At 43.2% G+C, this 17,562-nt stretch overlaps 1 protein-coding gene across 1 annotated transcript in view; it reads left to right on the forward strand.

Annotated features, from left to right (window-relative positions):
- Positions 1-17,562, forward strand: part of MARCHF10 (membrane associated ring-CH-type finger 10) — an 89,074-nt gene that overhangs the window by 27,251 nt on the left and 44,261 nt on the right. The window contains exon 3 of the mRNA XM_040245033.1: positions 13,720-13,891. Within this exon, the coding sequence (XP_040100967.1) occupies positions 13,720-13,891 (172 nt within the window). The remainder of the gene's footprint in view (positions 1-13,719; positions 13,892-17,562) is intronic.

Raw genomic sequence — 17,562 nt, forward strand, 5'->3', positions numbered from 1 at the left:
GCAGGGCCTCATTTCTTTTTTGTTTCTGTGCTTTGCCTGAGCTCCACTAGGTAATCTTAAAATAGAGCATGGCAGGAAAATGGGGCAACTGTCAGTTTAAATTGCAGCTGCTTCCAGAGCACCATCCTGCCTTTTCAACAGATAAGCAGGATAGCCTAGAGTCAATCCTTCCACAGGATGACTCTGCCATGCGGCCAGGTCAGACAAACACCAATTGGTTGTCCCCACTCAGTGAAATCCACGGTACCGAGCCTTGCTGACATCTGATCACAAGAGTTCCCCGTGTTAATTGGACTGAGCAGCTCAGAAATTGCATGAGAGAAGATTATAATAAAGTCTCTCTTTTCACATTTTATGTAGTGCTGTGTGTTTCCATTTGCAACCTCTTATTAAAATCCCCTACTTAAAAAAAAAGATTCCAACTGCTTTTTAAAACCAAAAAACTTGTTAAAAACCTATTAAAATTCAGATATCAAAATTTTAAAAAATTTCAGTTGCAAGATGTGATTATTCAGAGGCATACCTGCATTAAGTATAATTTGTAATTATAGCATTTCATCCTAAAACCTCCTTTTGTTTTACTGTTACATTGCTTTCTTTTTACAGAATTATAAATCACTGGTGTCCAAGACACTGTGTTGGGTGGTATGGGGCGATAGTGATGAGTAAACTGTGCCTCGCTCCCACCCTCGGGTAGTTCATAGTGTTGGTAAAATTAGACATCACACGAATGCCTGCAGGTCAAGATAGTATCTGATGAGTGTGATAAGAAGGCAAGGGAAACCTGGGAAACCTTTCTGGAGATGCTGATTTTCAGTTGGATATTAAGACACGGGCAGGTACTGGGGAGCTGGGAGTGGGGGGTGGGGAGCCAAGGTAGGGCAGAGGTTACAGGCGGAAGGGACAGCCGGAGTCAAAGAGAGGCACACTGGGGAGCAGGTAAGCAGGCCGGTCTCCCCGCAGCACAGGAAATGTGCACCAGAGCGCCCCCTGGCGGAGGGGGTGGTGGTGTTCACATCCCGCCCACAGCCCTTCCTCGGGATCAGGAGGCAGGAGGGCGCCCTTCTTGCTCCCTGACGCTGCTCTCAGACCACCGCTCCGCTGGCTTGTTGGACACGCCGTCCGCTGGGGCTTGTGCTGCTTCATTCCACCATTCCCTCCTGCCGTCATCCTTGTCTCCTGGCCACTCTCCCCTCTTCAGTGAGAACCGGCCGTGGCTCCGTTCCTCTCCACCCCATCTCCTGAACTCTGGTCGCAAGCATGGATCAGCAGTCCCCAGCCTTTTTGGCACCAGGGACCGGTTTCATGGAAGACCGTTTTTCCACAGACCAGGGGGCGGGGGATGGTTTGGGGATGATTCAAGCACCTTACGTTTATTGCGCACTTTATTTCTAACCTGATGCCACCGCTGATCAGACAGGAGGTACCGGTCTGTGGTCCAGAGGTTGGGGACCCCTGGCCTAGATGAGTTCAGCATCTACCTGGGTGATCCAGCCACACCCTGCCTCCTCAGGTCCCCAAGCATCTTAAAGGTCCCCCTCCATCCCTCTCTGCTACCCTCCCCACCACCACATCCTAGTCGGCATCATCAGATAAAAGTTCTCCATCTCTAAAAATTACTGATCACCACCAGCCTTCCTGCTCTTCTGCTCAACCACTTCTACTGTGACCCTTCTTCCCATGCGGAACCTCTGGCTCCCTGGGTCATCTCCCTTTGCCCTCTTATTGCCCACTCTGGGCTAAACTTCCCTTCCCAAGCAGGCTGTGTTCTGTGTTTGATCCTCTTAACGTTGCCTTGCCCTTTGTTTTGTTTCCATACCTCTCTGGCAAAATCCTGCTCATCCATGGTCTCTGGGTCTGTACCCAGGCCGCTGAAAACTGCACCGCCCTCCCCTCATTGCCATCCAGTCATCAACGTCTCCACCTCTGCTCCGGAGCCCACCTCCTAGCTCTCTCCTCACTCCATCCGTGGTCCCTTCCATTCCTGCACCTCCCAACTCTGTACCAGAGCCTTCCCATCTGTGTTTAATCATGACCTAAGCTCTCGGGGCTTCCCTGGTGGCTCAGATGGGAAAGAATCTGCCTGCAATGTGGGAGACCTGGGTTGGATCCCTGGGTCAGGAAGATCCTCTGGAGGAGGAAATGGCAACCCACTCCAGTATTCTTGCCTGGGAAATCCCATGGACAGAGGAGCCTGGAGGGCTACAGTCCAGGGGGTCACAAAGGGTCGGACACAACTGAGCAACTAACACTAAGCTCTCCTGTCTAAAACTTTAGCTGAACAGACCTTCCTTGAGTCCACAGTCCCTCAGCTTATTTCTTCTCCCTCACAGTCAAGGTTCTTAGAAGAATCATTTACTCTGATTGACTGTTTCCGCACCTCTTACTCACAACACAACCCACTCCAACCTTGCTACCATGCATGTCATTCCACAGAAATGGCTCTTGGTCAGATGCCTTCCACGTCTGTGGTGCAGAAGGCCTCCTGTGGTCCTCACTGTGCTCGACCTCTAGGCAGCTCTGACTCACCTGGCCACTCCACACTCCTTGAAATGCTGTGTCCCTGAGCTTCTACCAAGCCACAGTCTCCTGATTCTCTCCTGGCTTCTCCTGCTCCTCCCTGCTCCAGTCCTGGGATGCCTCCAGGCTTGCTTCTCTTCTCACTCTACACCTGGGAGTAAATCCTGGTTTTCTATCACAGGCTTCTTAGGCAATAATGATGACTTCTTTGCATCTTCTTCTCACAATAATATTTTCAAGTGCATAAAATAAGATGCACTTCCTATTCACAATGTAATCCACTTCACTCTGGCTGCCCATCAACAGGCCCAGTGCTAAAGTTCCCAGCCTGGCCCTTCGTTCTTTTTTTCCCCTCCTGGCTGCACCACACAGCATGTAGGATCTTAGTTCGCCAACCAGGGATCAAACTCGTGACCCCTGCCATAGAAATGTAGAGTCATAACCACTGGACCACCAGGGAAGTCCCTGTCAGCTCTGTAACGGCAGTCTTTGAGTCCTTATTCTCATGTTCCCAACATAAGTAGCTATGTTGCCTTTTCCTTTGGAGGGTCCCTGTTAGTGTAACTGTATGCTCATCCTAAAGCACCAAGTGTAAGATAAGACATTTCTTTTAAAAGTTATCTTACATGGACTTTACTGAGTTGATCACTGATCTCTCATTGTTACCTGATGATATTATGAAGAGAAAGGTTGTTTTTTACTATTTATTTATTTATTCGGCCGTGTCGGGTCTAACTTACTGCTCTTTGTTGCGTCATGAGGGACCCTTCATTGCGGCATACATGTTCTCTAGTTGTGGCTCACGGACTTCCGTAGCTGCAGGGTGCGGGCTGAGTTGCTCTGTGGCCTATGGAATCTGCCCAGACCAGGGATTGAACTTGTGTCCCCTGCCTTGGAAGGTGGATTCTTAACCACTGGACCACCAAAGAAGTCCCGGCCAAGATTTTTTAATCTAAAGAAACGAATGTCTATGATGAACCATGCATTAGAAGACCAGCAGCATTTTCCAAAAGCACCTCGTTTATCCCAGCTGCCCTGAAAACACCTGTACTTCTACATCTATAGTGCCTCTCTCCCTTTCCCTCCAGCATTTTACCAAGAGCTTCTAAACATACAGAAAACCTGACAGAACTGTACTATGAATATCCACATCCCCACCACCTAGATACGACAGTGTTGACACTTTGCTGTACTTGCTTTATCACATATCTAGCCCCTTATCCACCCATTGAGCCATCTTGTGTTTTGGTGCATTGCAAAGTAAGTTGCAAACATCAGTACTCTACCTACTTCCCCCTGGAAAAAACTTCAGCATAAGATGTTATGGAAAAACCCAAACAAACTTTTTGGCCAACCCAATACGTCATTCTGGAGAAGCGAATGGCAACCCACTCCAGTATTCTTGCCTGGAGAGTTCCACGGACAGAGGAGCCTGATGGGCTGCCGTCTATGGGCTCACAAAGAGTCAGACACGACTGAACGACTAACACATACATACATCATTGCTGCTGTTGCTGCTAAGTCACTTCAGTCATGTCCGACTCTGTGCGACCCCATAGACGGCAGCCCACCAGGCTCCCCTGTCCCTGGGATTCTCCAGGCAAGAACACTGGAGTGGGCTGCCATTTCCCTCTCCAATGCGTGAAAGTGAAGTCGCTCAGTCGTGTCCGACTCTTAGCAACCCCATGGACTACGGCCCACCAGGCTCCTCAGTCCATGGGATTTTCCAGGCAAGAGTGCTGGAGTGGGGTGCCATTGCCTTCTCCGACATACATCATTAGCTAGAGTTGAATATCTGTTTACGGTTTTTGTGATTTGATTTGTTCTATTTTTTTCCCATTTTTAAATTTTAGAGGTAAAAATTACCTGCAGTGACTTATACAGATTTTAAGAGTAGTATTTCCTGAGTTTTGATAAATGCTTGTACCCATATAATCTGACCCCCCACTGAGTTTCCATTATCCCATGCCCCTTCCCAGTCAATTCCCGCCCCATCCCTCTCAGAGGCAACCACTCTTCTGCATGTTTTCACCATAAATTAGTTTCGCCTTTTCCCATTTTTTTTACACTCTTTTCAGTTTAGCTTTTAAGTCATTTCAGACCCTTTTTAGAAATAGGTGGAATATAGATTCTAAACAGATGAGCTAAAATAAATGAACGTACTCAATAATTAAATTAAAATTACATGCGAGTTACAAATTACAGTATTTTCCCAAGATGACAAAGACTCTTTATAAAAGATAATATGTAGTTGGAGAATACTTGTAGAATCTGGCATGTACATCTGGAAATGTAAATTAATACATCATTTCTGGAGGACAGTTTGGGAACAAAAATTTGTAAATCTTTGTGATACTGTTAATCTTACCAATATAAATTCCCACTTCAGGAATAAAGAAATAATTGATGACGTGCATAAATATATAAGAATATTCATCATAGCATCATTTACCACAGAAAAAGTTGGAAGCAACCTAAATAACCAACAGAAATAATTATGACAGAGCCATACAATGTGAATATATTGTAAAGACAAAGAGAGCTATTAAGAAAGAATACACTTTACTTAGTGGGTTTGTTAGAGTAACATTTGTATTATGATTCTGAAATTATTTCATGTGTATTGCAGAGTAAAAAATTAATAAATGTTTTAATATAACTGAGGAATAAAGATTTTAACTATGAGAGAGAAAATAAAAGAAAGGAAGGGAAAACCCCATAAAATATTTAATTTTAACTTTAAATATTTCTGTGAGCTTATAATTTTTAAAATACGTATTTCTAATTAATTCCACTGAAAAGACTTAGGAACACTGTCCCTCTATTTGCAATAAATGCACATAGCAAGCAGACATTGATTTCTAAATAGCTTTCTAAACTAGAAGGAACTAGAGCTTACTGGGAAAACAACTGATTCTAGGTCTGAGCCAGGTAAAGTACAAGGTTAGGCTATGAAATTTTACTGTAGCAGAAAGTGAAGAAGTGCTCAGAGACTCAAGTCAATAGCAGACTAGAGTGAATTCCCATTTACCACTTCTTGAGCCTCAAAAAATGTGATGAGATAATAAAATATGCCCGTGAGACCACAATGATAACAAACAAGTAAACACAAATAAGTAAACAAACAAGAAGGGAGGAAAGGAAAGTTCTTTAGAGAAGAATCCAGCTAATAATTGTAGAAGAAATGATAGAAAAATCATCATTTTGCTACTTTGATGTAACTATCAATTCAGTCAAAGCACATCAAAAGATGCTAAAATTATTGAATAAAATGTGTAATTAATAGGCTATTTAGTGTCAAAGAATCATCCCATAGATTACCTACTAATTACAAAAGGGAAACATGCACTTTTATATTAAAAAATAATATAAAAAAAAACTAGCAGTCAGAAACCTAGCAGTCAGCTCCTCACCCTAGAGACCAAACCGTGTTGTTTTGTGCTGAGGTAATGGATACCACCACCTGGGCAATATTCTTACCCAAAATGATTAACCCCCAATTTTATTATGAGAAAGCTTGCAAATCCGAAACACACAACCTTCTATGAAGCTGAGACTTTTCAAACAGTAAAAATCATGAAAAGGCAAAAAGGGCCGAGAACTAAAGAGACAGCAAGTACATCAACTGGCGTATCTTCACTGGATGGTAGATCGAAACAGGCACTCTGGTGACAGTTCAGTTCGAATATGCTCTACATATTAGGTGATGTTATGAAGCTATTAAATTCTCTTGGGTCAGATAACAGTATTGTGGCTTTGTAGGAGAACGGCTATTTTGATAGGAGATGCATGTTGAAGTATTTAGGGGTAAGAGTATCATGAAGTCCAGTCACTTTTAAATTGTTTAGAAAAAGAAATATATATTAATTATATATATATATATATATATATAGAGAGAGAGAGAGAGAGAAAGCAAATTGGCAAGAGGAAGGGTAATGGATGTTATTTCTATTATTCTTTCAACTTCTCCATAGATTTGAAATTTTTAAAAATCAGGTTGAAAAAATTGTAGAAATGTATCTATGGATGCAATGTCTTGTTAAGTGACAATGTAAAGTATGGTTCAATTCTATTTCTGTGAAAAGAAACATTTATGCAGATACATAAACATATGTGTAGGGTAATGTTAGCTGCTATAACAAAGGGACCAAAAATGTGATGACTCAATCAAGACAGAGGTTTATCTCTTACACATATGATGGCCCAGGTTGGCTGAACCAGATCAGAAGGCATCTCTCCTCCACTAGGACACACAGGGATTCAGGCCTGTGATGTTTCTGTTTTAACACATGACTTTCAAAGCTGTTGCCTTTCCAGCTGAGGTGCAGGGCCAGAGATGATCTCTGAAGCAGGCTGCACACATCACTCCCGCTCCCACCCCATCAGGGAGCCTTTCCTCCCAGGGCAACACCTTGTTGCAGGGGAAACTGAGTCAATGAGTTCAGGGTGGACGGCACATCCCAGCTGTGGGATCTCATCGCTTGAGCAGGGATTTCAGTGGAAAGCTAGCAGTCTCCAACAGAGTCATTAAAAAGGGCTCTGAAACAACACAGACCAAGCGATCTGCAGTTTTTATTCCAAGGTTAATGGAGCTTTGAATGCTTTAAAATTTCTCTCTTTGTCTTTAGTTTTCCATTATGAACATGCATTTTTCTTGCAATAAAGAAAAGACTTACATTTTATGAAAATAAGCCATTAAAACTACAAAAACATCATTTCACTGGCAAATTGGCTGGATGCTTCATTTTTTTCTCCCTGAAAGAAACATACAAGCTAATCTTAAATACCACAAATACCACATTAAAATGACAGCTTTCAACTCAGAAACCTTTAGTTAGACCCTATTCTCCAATGCATTGATTCTCCATCCTTTGCTTGAATCTCAGAGACCCCCACGATGTGTGGGGGACTGTGCCAGCCAGCTGTATTTCTTACCTCTCTTCCCCACGCCCTCCGTTCTGGCCACGTGCCTCACTGAGAATCACACCACGTGTGTCATTCCATCCACACCTTGGCTCCTGTGCTGACTCCAGCCAAAGCCAGTTCCTGTCAGTCTTTCATAGCAAATACCGCCTAGAAAATACCACCTCCTCCATGAAGCATCCCTTAACTTCTCGCTTTTTTTTTTTTTTTTGCTGTGAATGCCTCTGAAACTTAGAATTGGTACCACCCAGTTTATCACTTAACATAGTTTTGCTAGTATGGCTAGTATTGCTCCTCTCCCATTGCAAGCACAGGCTTCCCAGATGGAGCAGTGGGAAAGAACCCACCTGCCAATGCAAGAGATAGAAGAGATGCAGGTTCAGTCCCTGGGTCGGGAAGGTCCCCTGGAGGAGGAAATGGCAACCTACTCCAGTATTCTTGCCTGGGAGATCCCATGGGCTGAAGAGCCTGGCAGTCCATGGAGTTGCAAAGAGCTGGACATGACTGAGCAACACCCACACTGCAAGCGCCTTACTTGTATGTGGGGGCTGAAGACACAGTAGGTACATATAATGCTTTTCAATTAGATGTTTTGACTTATTGTTTCGAGTAGGAGGTATTTTCATGGATGACCTCCACTTAAAGACCATCTTTCACGTTCTTCAGATGCTCCTCTCACAGAGGGCAGTCTCAGCGTGCTACACAACACTATACTGGAGTGTGCAAATTTTTAAAATCCAACAATTTCCTGGCCACATGCCACTTCCTCACTCACTGCCCACCACACAGAACTCCATCTCAGAGAATACTACATTTGCTTGTCCCCCAAGCATGAAAATGTATGGTTACCACCCATGTAAACCAACCATGATTTCTGAAGCACATGAGGGATTCAGTTGGGTTTAAGAAATACTAGCAAGTTTCATAAAACAGGTCACGTTTGCCATTTCAGTAGCTTGCAAAGCTTTCACCCAGAGGCCCTTCCCCAGAGGGATGTCTCGTAAACAAGAAGCAGGTTCTACTAAAGACCCACAATGCCTCTCCTTCGGAGAGTAGCCCCAAAGGTGATCAGAGATTATGAAGACGTTAACCCCTAAGGCCACTGTTGCGCTCAGGTCAGTGTCTCAGAGGGGTTCATTCCAACTTGCTAGCATGAGAATCAGAGAAAAAGTGGCAGACAGGAGCATTTTCTCTATAGCTGTCTTTGGCAGAGACAGCGGCTCATGAAATTCAGGTACATGACAGCCCAGCTGACTCCCAAAAGCTTCTCCTGCTGAGTCTGATCTCATCCAACCCCACCTGGCAGCCATGTCTTCAGGTGGGAGACACAAACGGGGTGAAGAAGCGGTGGGATTTAGGTGAGTGGTACCCAAGTCCAAATCCCACCCCCGCAAAATTACTAATCTATTCTTTACTGTTGTTCAAGTTTACAATCCTGGTAAGCAATTTCAAAATCGTCCTGCACATGGGAAGCACTTTGCTGCCCTTGGTGGTGGTTTAGCTGTTAAGTCGTGTCTGACTCTTACGACCCCATGGACTGTAGCCCACTGGGGTCCTCTGTCCATGGGATGTTCCAGGCAAAAATACTGAAGTGAGTTGCAATTCCCTTCTCCAGGGGATCTTCCCAACCCAGGGATTGCTGCCCTGACAGTTTTCCGCCACCATCCCCCCCGAGAAAAGAAAACATTTAGCCAGCTTTATGAGACTGCATAGAACCTACTAACTTTATATTTCTTGAATTCATAAAGGTACCCATCCTGTCCCGAATGCTATTGGCTTGGCCAAAAAGTTCATCTGGGGTTTCCCGTATGACGTAATAGAAAAACCGGAATGCACTTCTTGGCCAGTGCTATATTTATGCAAGCTGCCCTCAATTTTCAAAGGCAGTTTTTGTGTTTGAGGCACAGTAGGAACGTGGACTTTGAGGACAACACTCAGAAGACACACGTTTGCACCCACAGTCCCCTGGCCACCCTTCCCGTATCATTACTGTTTGAGTGTCGAGTTTCGTGACCTTGATCCTCCTCTTTCACCATTTCGTGAGAATGCTTCATTTCAAATGTAATGAGCACCCTGGCTTTCTCTGGCATCAGCCTGACACTGCTCTTTGCCTGTTTTCTTACTCACAGCAAGTCATGTGCTGATCTCCACACTAGGTCATAAGATCCACTCAGCTCAGCCTTCCATCCATCACACGACACGTGGCTGCAATGGGATTTGCACACATCAATCAGAATTCAGCAATGGGAGGGAGGGAGGGAGGGAGGTGGTGGCATACCGGTTGAGAACCAGCTCCTTAGGTCTTGGAAATGAGCCATCAGGCAAGAGCTGGAAAATGACTTGATCCTTTCTGTTCCTGACGACTTCTGTCTCCTTGCCCTTCTGATCATCTCTGTTCAATGTCACCCTGCCGTTTCAGACTCAGCATCAGTAGGTCCTTGTCTAAAGATCTAGTCACTCTCACATCCCTGGGAAAATGTATCCCACTTCCCAATTCTTGGGTCTCCACCTTCCAGAAGGTCTAACCAGAACCATTATAATGTTTCAAAATCCTACTTCAGTGCCCAGCGCCACGTACATACCCTAAGGTAAATTCCTTCTTTTTCCTGTATGAGTTTGTCTCTGAACTTTTTTTCTTTTTTAAATTGGTTTGATTAAATTTTTTTGTATTATTTATGTATTTGGCTGTGATGGGTCTTAGTTGCAGCATATGAGATCTAGTTCTCTGACCAGGGATTGAACCCAGGCCCCCAGCATTGGGAGCATGGAATCTTAGCCACTGGATCACCAGGGAAGCCCCTTTCTGAACTTTTGAGAGATTCTAGCTCTAAGGTAATATCTCAACTTTATTATGGACAATGCCCAAAGAGCAACCTGGGGAATCTTTGAAAAATGTTAATTACAAAAATCATAATACCCTATATACAAATTAATTTCAACAATAGTTTCTTTAGTTAACATGGCTTTCTTAGGACTCTTTTCAGACTACCAAGAGAGAATCTAATGTCTGCACATGTATTATATAGTCTAGGCTTTCCAGTTTTGTTTGTTTTTGTTTCATGTTTCAGGCTTTGATTTTGAAAGACAGAGCTAGTTTTCTTTCTCTTAAAGGAATAGCAATGTGCTGTTGCCTCCACCTCCATGTGACATTTCAACATAGGAACATAAGGGAGAAGAAGTGAAAATTGTAATTGGTCTTTAAACTTGCAAGAGGAGGAGACATTGTTTTAAAATCAGCTTTAAATCAGTATAATTTAATTATCATCATCTGATAATCTTTAAATGCTAAATATTTTCCATTAGAGCTTTATTGTCTGAAAGGGAAATTGTACCATATTTTTCTTAAGGCTAGATAAATGTCAACTGGCTACTTATGTCACAATCTTTGGAAGAAATCAAGAGTCGAGTGTAGGACTTGCCCCACCCTGCTGTCCGTTGCTCTTTGAAATATGTGAAAATCCACCAGAATTTCTCAGAGGTTACGGTTTTGGTTTCAACAGCAAGCAGTTAATGTTCAGTAGTTAGCTAGTTAATTGTTTAAATTGCTTAACATGAACGGCTAATTTCAAAAGCCATCACGTACACGGCACTTCCTCAGCGCCTGGCAGTGTTCTGAGTGCAACAGACATATCCTAACTCATTTCATCCTCACAGAACCACCAAAAGGAAGGCACTATTGTTCACAGACGAGAAAATCTGAGAGGCAAAGAGATGAACTCACTAAAACTAACACTATGTCACACAGTCACTATGTGTAACAGCGAGGATTCACTCCCAGGATGCTGGGCTACAGAGTCTTATATATTAATATTACATTTTATTGCCAGAATGAGTTACTACAACTTCTTTCACCCAAGGCTCACCCTCCTTGAATAATATAATGGGCTTTCAGGAGAGAGGATGCATGAGAATGGCTGAGTACGTGACAAGACCCAAATGAGGACACAAAATGTTGAAGTGATTGGCTTAAGATTAGTCAATGGAGCAAGCAGGAAAAGACCCAGTAGTGCCTTTATAAGTATTCTAGTTCTTTCCATTGTGGATTTAGTTTCCAGCTGACAAAACACTCACTTTCAGCTGTAATCTCTGGACCTAAGAGTGATTATCATACTCGTAATATGTATGACTGAGTTCCTTTGCTGTCCACCTGAAACTATCAGCTATATTCCAATATAAAATAAAAAGTTAAAAAAAAAAAAAAAGACGGATTCCCAACTGGAAGTCAGGTTGATAGAACCAGGAACCAGAGAAAGATGTATTTGAAAGGCAAGTGCATGATTCCAAACATAATTTTCTTGTTGTTTGTTGCTTAATTGCCAAGTTGTGTCCAACTCTTTTAGGCATGGTTTAATTGGCCAAACTTTCTTTCACGTTGGGTACAAATGAAAGGGTGAAGGAAGGATAAACATGGCTTAACACCCCGCCCAATTAAGAGTCTCTTCACCAACTCCTCTGGATTCACCACTGCCTGGGGCAAGCAAAAATTCTCATTCTGGCTGAGGGTGATGGGGAGAGACCCACCAGTAGCAGTGGACACTACTAACTGCTCTTGATGCTGTAACCATGGATATTGGTCGTCTTAGCCCAGAGCATCTTTCCTACCTTTCCATTGGCTGAAAATAGACGTATGAGCAGGCCTCTCCATTCACTAATGTAAGTGTGTGGAAGTTTGGTCACATGCTCACTGATGTTCTTCTTGCCTATGACCGTCTTAGGCACCATCATTAAAACCTGCCCACATCTCCTTCTCTGAGAATGGGAAGCCTATCTCATGCCCAGAAATGACCTCATGTTTCATCCTTGACATTTCAGAATCATTATCAAGGACTTCTATTAAATTTCAGATTCACAAGGGAAAAGGGAGAACAAGCAACTCATTATGTCCTTTCCTCCTCCTCGTCCCTTTATCTGAGGGTGGTCTGTTTTCTGAAAATGCAGAGAAAAACAATAATTATTTGTTGGAAGGCTGTCGCCAGGCTCTAAGTTACCAAACATGATTTATAATCCAGAGAAGAATGATCTGTCCACCTGTAGATTTGTACTGACTTCCCTATGGAAGACTGACAGGTAGGGGACTTTTTGGAGAGCTGAGTTTGTCTTACGTTGCACCCAATAATTCAAAGCTATTCAGAGTATTTTCCTGAGTCAGGTGGCTTGAAATGAAAATGCCACAACTGTCAGCGAGAACAGGGAGCAAGATCAATACAAATTGCCACTACTGGAGAGGCATGGGGGGCATTAATTTAGCACTCTGTGTCAACAGAGGAATACGTTTTCAGAGGACTTGCCAGTACAGACCATTGTGCAATGCAAGAGTATTTAGTGACCCTTTCCCTGGGAGGAGGGGAGGCAATGCTTTGATTTGCCATGGAGCATATCACCTACCAAATCATATGAACACCAGGACCTAAGACCGTAAGGCAGGACTTAAATCACCTTCAAGACCAAGTTTCTCCTAATTATGTATGTTGTTTTCACTCTAAGTGTGGCAAAGTATGATAATTGCTCAGTCATGTCCAATTCTTTTGCCACCCCTTGGACTATAGCCCGCCAGGCTTCTCTGTCCATGGAATTCTCAGGCAAGAATACTGGAGTGGGTAGCCATTCCCTTCTCCAGGGGATCTTCCCAACCCAGGGATCGAACCCAGGTCTCCAGCACTGCAGGGAGATTTCATTGCATCTGTAAGGCTGGGTTAAGATATTCTGACACCACGTGAGTCATGATTTGTCCATGCATAGGTTTATACTGACTTCTTTGCAGAAGACTGACAAGTAGAATCTTTCTTAAAAGATTAATCTGTCTTATGTTGCACTCGATAATTCAGAGTATTAAACTGAGGTCTCATTTATTCAGTCCCAACACATGTCTCTAAATTTCCTTTTCATTGTCAACTATATGATTAACGTAAGGAATGGTTCTTCCTCACCCACCCTGAAGTAGTTCAAATAACAAATATCAAGAAGTTTAAATGCATGGATGCTTTCATATGCAGCTTTTAACATGAGCTGTTTACTGGTCATCCAATTACTTAAGGGTCAGGAATTCATTCTTTTCATAATGTCATACCAAATAGACTCATTAACTTTGCTATTATTTCTAAATTGCTACACCCAGTCCATGAAAATCTGACTGGCGAAAAGGGCACATTGAGTTGGCAGGACACTCCGATATCTCTGCTGAGAGGTTGCTGCATTTGGCTTGTCTCTTTTTCCTCTGCCCAGCAAAGAGGACCTATTGATCACTGATACTCAGATCTGACCTTTCATTTTCGGTAGAGTTCTGGTGATGAGGATGCTCAAGTTGAACCAAGATTATCTGCCGCAAGTTCTGCTTGTAAGACCGATTCTAGACTTCCGGCAATTGACCAAACCTCAGTCAAGCAGAAACATAAGAGTACCATGACTCCCAAGAAATTAGAGAAAGCGGGTCCCAGCAAACCCCCTCCAGGTGAGTGGCAGGTTTATTGAAATTCACAAAATCTAAAAGGTGAGTGGTGGGTTTATTGAAATTCACAAAATCTAAAAGGTGAGTGACGGTTTTCTGTTTGGTTTTGAAATTCACAAGCTTTTTTAAGTCTAGCATCACACCAAGGACAACAATCAGATAGGTGGTCTGATGACAGCCCAGTGTTTTTCATGTGGCTCATTCAGGTTTTGGAGGGTTTGATGATCTTCTGCTAGTGATCAGATTCATTTCGGAGAACATCAGGTTGAAGAGGCGTGAAGTAGGCAGAGTAAGGGTCTCCACTGCCCACGCATTCTGCCCACTCACTGTCTTTGTGTAGCACCAGCTTAGAATGGCTGCCCTTTCACCTTCGTCACCCTTCTAGGAGGATAAAGGCATTTGGCCCCAGGTATCAAGTTTTATGACTCAATACAGAGCATGAAGGGAAGCTTTCAAATGCATCTGAATGGCATAATTTACTGCCGAGAAAGAGAGTAATAAAGTCTTCTAGTTCTGCAGTTGTCCTCTCTGGGGGGAAAAAGGGGGGGGGGCTTGATAAATCCTCCCCTTTGTGCAGTTTGGTAAATAATTCACTCTTTAGCTGCCTTTGAAGCAAAGACCCGTCCTCTGCTTCAGGCAGGAGCGACTTAATAGTATCCAGAGAGGGTATAAATGCAGCCGGAAGTTTAGAGTCCCTCAGGCTCATCTCCATTAGAGCCAACATCTGTAGGACAAACTTGATTCCTCTGGGGAACTGATGTGGAAGTTGGGATAGCCAGGCAGAAATGGCTGTCTTCTGCTTGCAGTGGAATGGAAACGATCCAGATTAACTGCCCAAAAATTCGTAAATAGCATGCAATTTGTTTAAAAGCACAATGACTTTCTAATCCTAAATAGCTCCTGTTCTGCAACCACCCATCCAGTTAAGTCTGGATACATTTTTAGACAATGGCAGCTCTCAGATTAATTAGGCATATTTTATAGCTTTAATGAAGTTGGGGGAAAAAATTGACCTCTGAAATGATGCCTTTCAGGCAAAGCCCCAACTCCTTTTCCTATTTAATTGGCCAAATTTTCTTTTACCTTTGGTGCTTTAAAAGCAAAAGGTACAATGAATGGGTGAAGGGAGGATAAACATGGCTTAACACCCCACCCAATTAAGAGTCTCTTCACAACTCCTCTGGATTCACCACCGCCTGGGGCAAGCAAAAATTCTAGTTCTGGCTGAGGGTGGTGGGGAGAGACCCACCAGTAGCAGTGGACATTATTACCGCTCCTGATGCTATAACCACAGATATTGGTCGATGCTCTGTAACCCAGAGCATCTTTCCTACCTTTCTATTGGCTGAAAATAGATGTGTGAGCAGGCTTCTCCATTGTAATATAAGTGTGTGGAAGAAGTTTGGTCACCTGCTCACTGATGTTCTTCTTGCCTCTGACTGTCTTAGGCTCCATCATTAAAATTTGCCCACATCTCCTTCTCTGAGAATGGCAAACCTATCTCATGCTTAGAAGTGACCTCATGTTTCTTCCTAGTTAACAACTGCTCATTTTGAAGTGTTTTAGTAGGAATTAGGTTTTTAATTCAACTGTTTAAGAATGAAATAGGGCAGATAAGATCACTCCTCAAATATTTCAAATATATGCTATCATGGATCGAACTGAGGATGTCTTTTTAAAAACTGAATTTAAGTTTAAATAATGGAACTGTAGTCACTCATTATAATTTTTAGCCTTCTTGCTAAAACTGGGTAGCCATTTGCATGCTGTGTTTTGTCCTTTGCAGAGATAAATCATTCAAATGGACAGTTCAGGCCCATTCCATGTTTAGTTTGTCTGATTAACACAGATGTTCTTCCAACTGAGCGAACTCCATATGGAACTTACAACACTTACAGGAAAGGAAAATTAACTCACTTTCCATTCTATAAAACCTCAAATTTGAGGAATCACTAGACTGGAAAGCACCAAGGTATAGACAAGAGAGCCAAGTTGGCAGAAGGATAATTATTTCACCAAATAAGAGATGTTACTTCCCCAATGGCTCAGCAGGTAGAGAATCTGCCTGCCATGGAGGAGACATGGGTTCAATCCTTGGGTCAGAAGATCCCCTGGAGAAAGAAAGGGCAACCCAATCCAGTATTCTTGCCTGAAAAATCCCACAGAGGAGCCTGGAGGGCTACAGTCCCAAGGGTCGCAAAGAGTTGGACACTATTAGTGACTAAGCAAGCAATACTTGGAGTAAAAGCCTTTAAAAACCACCTTGATTAAAAAAAAAATCCACCAGCTTAAAAATAATAATACAATAAATAAATTTTAAAACACCAGCTTTATTATCACATTATAGCTCTAGATTGTGTCCAAGCTCTATGCAACCATGAGCAGGACCACTGTGGCCCAGCCATCCAGGGAGCATAAAAACCCTGCTGATTGATGTTAGTTACTATAGCAAATTGGGTTAATTGGGTAAACTAAAGGTAGAGTCTTGGTGTATTGGGATCCACTCGTTTTACATGTATAGTCTCACCCACAGAATCCCTTTATCAGTCCAGTGAAATGAGAGCCCATGGACAAGGCAATAACTTAAGCTGAGTTTACTCAGGCAAAGTTGAGTCCAGTGGTGGTGACAACTCAGAACATTCTGATAAATACCCTGCTGTATGGCACCCCACTCCAGTACTCTTGCCTGGAAAATCCCATGGATGGAGGAGCCTGGTAGGCTGCAGTCCATGGGGTCGCGAAGAGTCAGACACGACTGAGCGACTTCACTTTCACTTTTCACTTTCATGCATTGGAGAAGGCAATGGCAACCCACTCCAGTGTTCTTGCCTAGAGAATCCCAGGGATGGGGGAGCCTGGCAGGCTGCCGTCTATGGGGTTGCACAGAGTCTGACACAACTGAAGCGACTTAGCAGCAGCAGCAGTAGCAAAAGAGGTGTGGGGACCTAAAGTTTCTAGGACACCTCCATCCAGTTCGGTGGATAGACTCACAGGCTCCTGCTTTCCTTCACCTCCGTAGGGAAGTAATTTTCTAAAGCATTTTGGGGGCCACCCAAAGATTGCAGCGAGTTACCAAAACTTGCCATGTCAGACCTGAGTTCTACGCAAAACTAATTCCATTAAGACAGTGGAATTCCTTTGCTCAACAGGCTAATATTCCATACTGTGTTATGCCACACTTTTCCTGGAAAAAATAATTCAGCTGGGGAATGTGGCTTGACTGATATGCAAACCTATGTAGTGATATTCCATTATAATTCTTATATGTGAAGTATCATCTGGAACCCCTAAAACGGCTATTTACAAGAGAGGAACCACCAGTACCTGCTACTAATAGATTTATAGCCAAGAAGGTCTCAGATTTTCATTGTACTTCACACTCTGTTAGAAGGAATTCATGCATGTTAAATTAATTCATATATTCCATGGAACTGCTTCTAAATGAGTTGGCTTATGATTCTCCTTGTCCCCTGTCTCCATGCAGTTGTGGGCAAGTGCCTTAGCGACAAAATGCTTCGATTAGCATCTGGGCCCTGTTTCTCATTTGCTGTGTCCCTCTGAGAAGTAACTTCTCTGTGCCTCACTTTCCTCATCTGTAAAATGGCAGAGCCTGGGAGTCAGAACAGATCCTACCTGCTAGCACAGCCATGAGGATTCAATGATAAAACATATTC

The sequence above is a fragment of the Oryx dammah genome, unplaced genomic scaffold, assembly GCF_014754425.2.
Source record: "Oryx dammah isolate SB20612 unplaced genomic scaffold, SCBI_Odam_1.1 HiC_scaffold_8, whole genome shotgun sequence".
NCBI classification, from domain to species: domain Eukaryota; kingdom Metazoa; phylum Chordata; class Mammalia; order Artiodactyla; family Bovidae; genus Oryx; species Oryx dammah.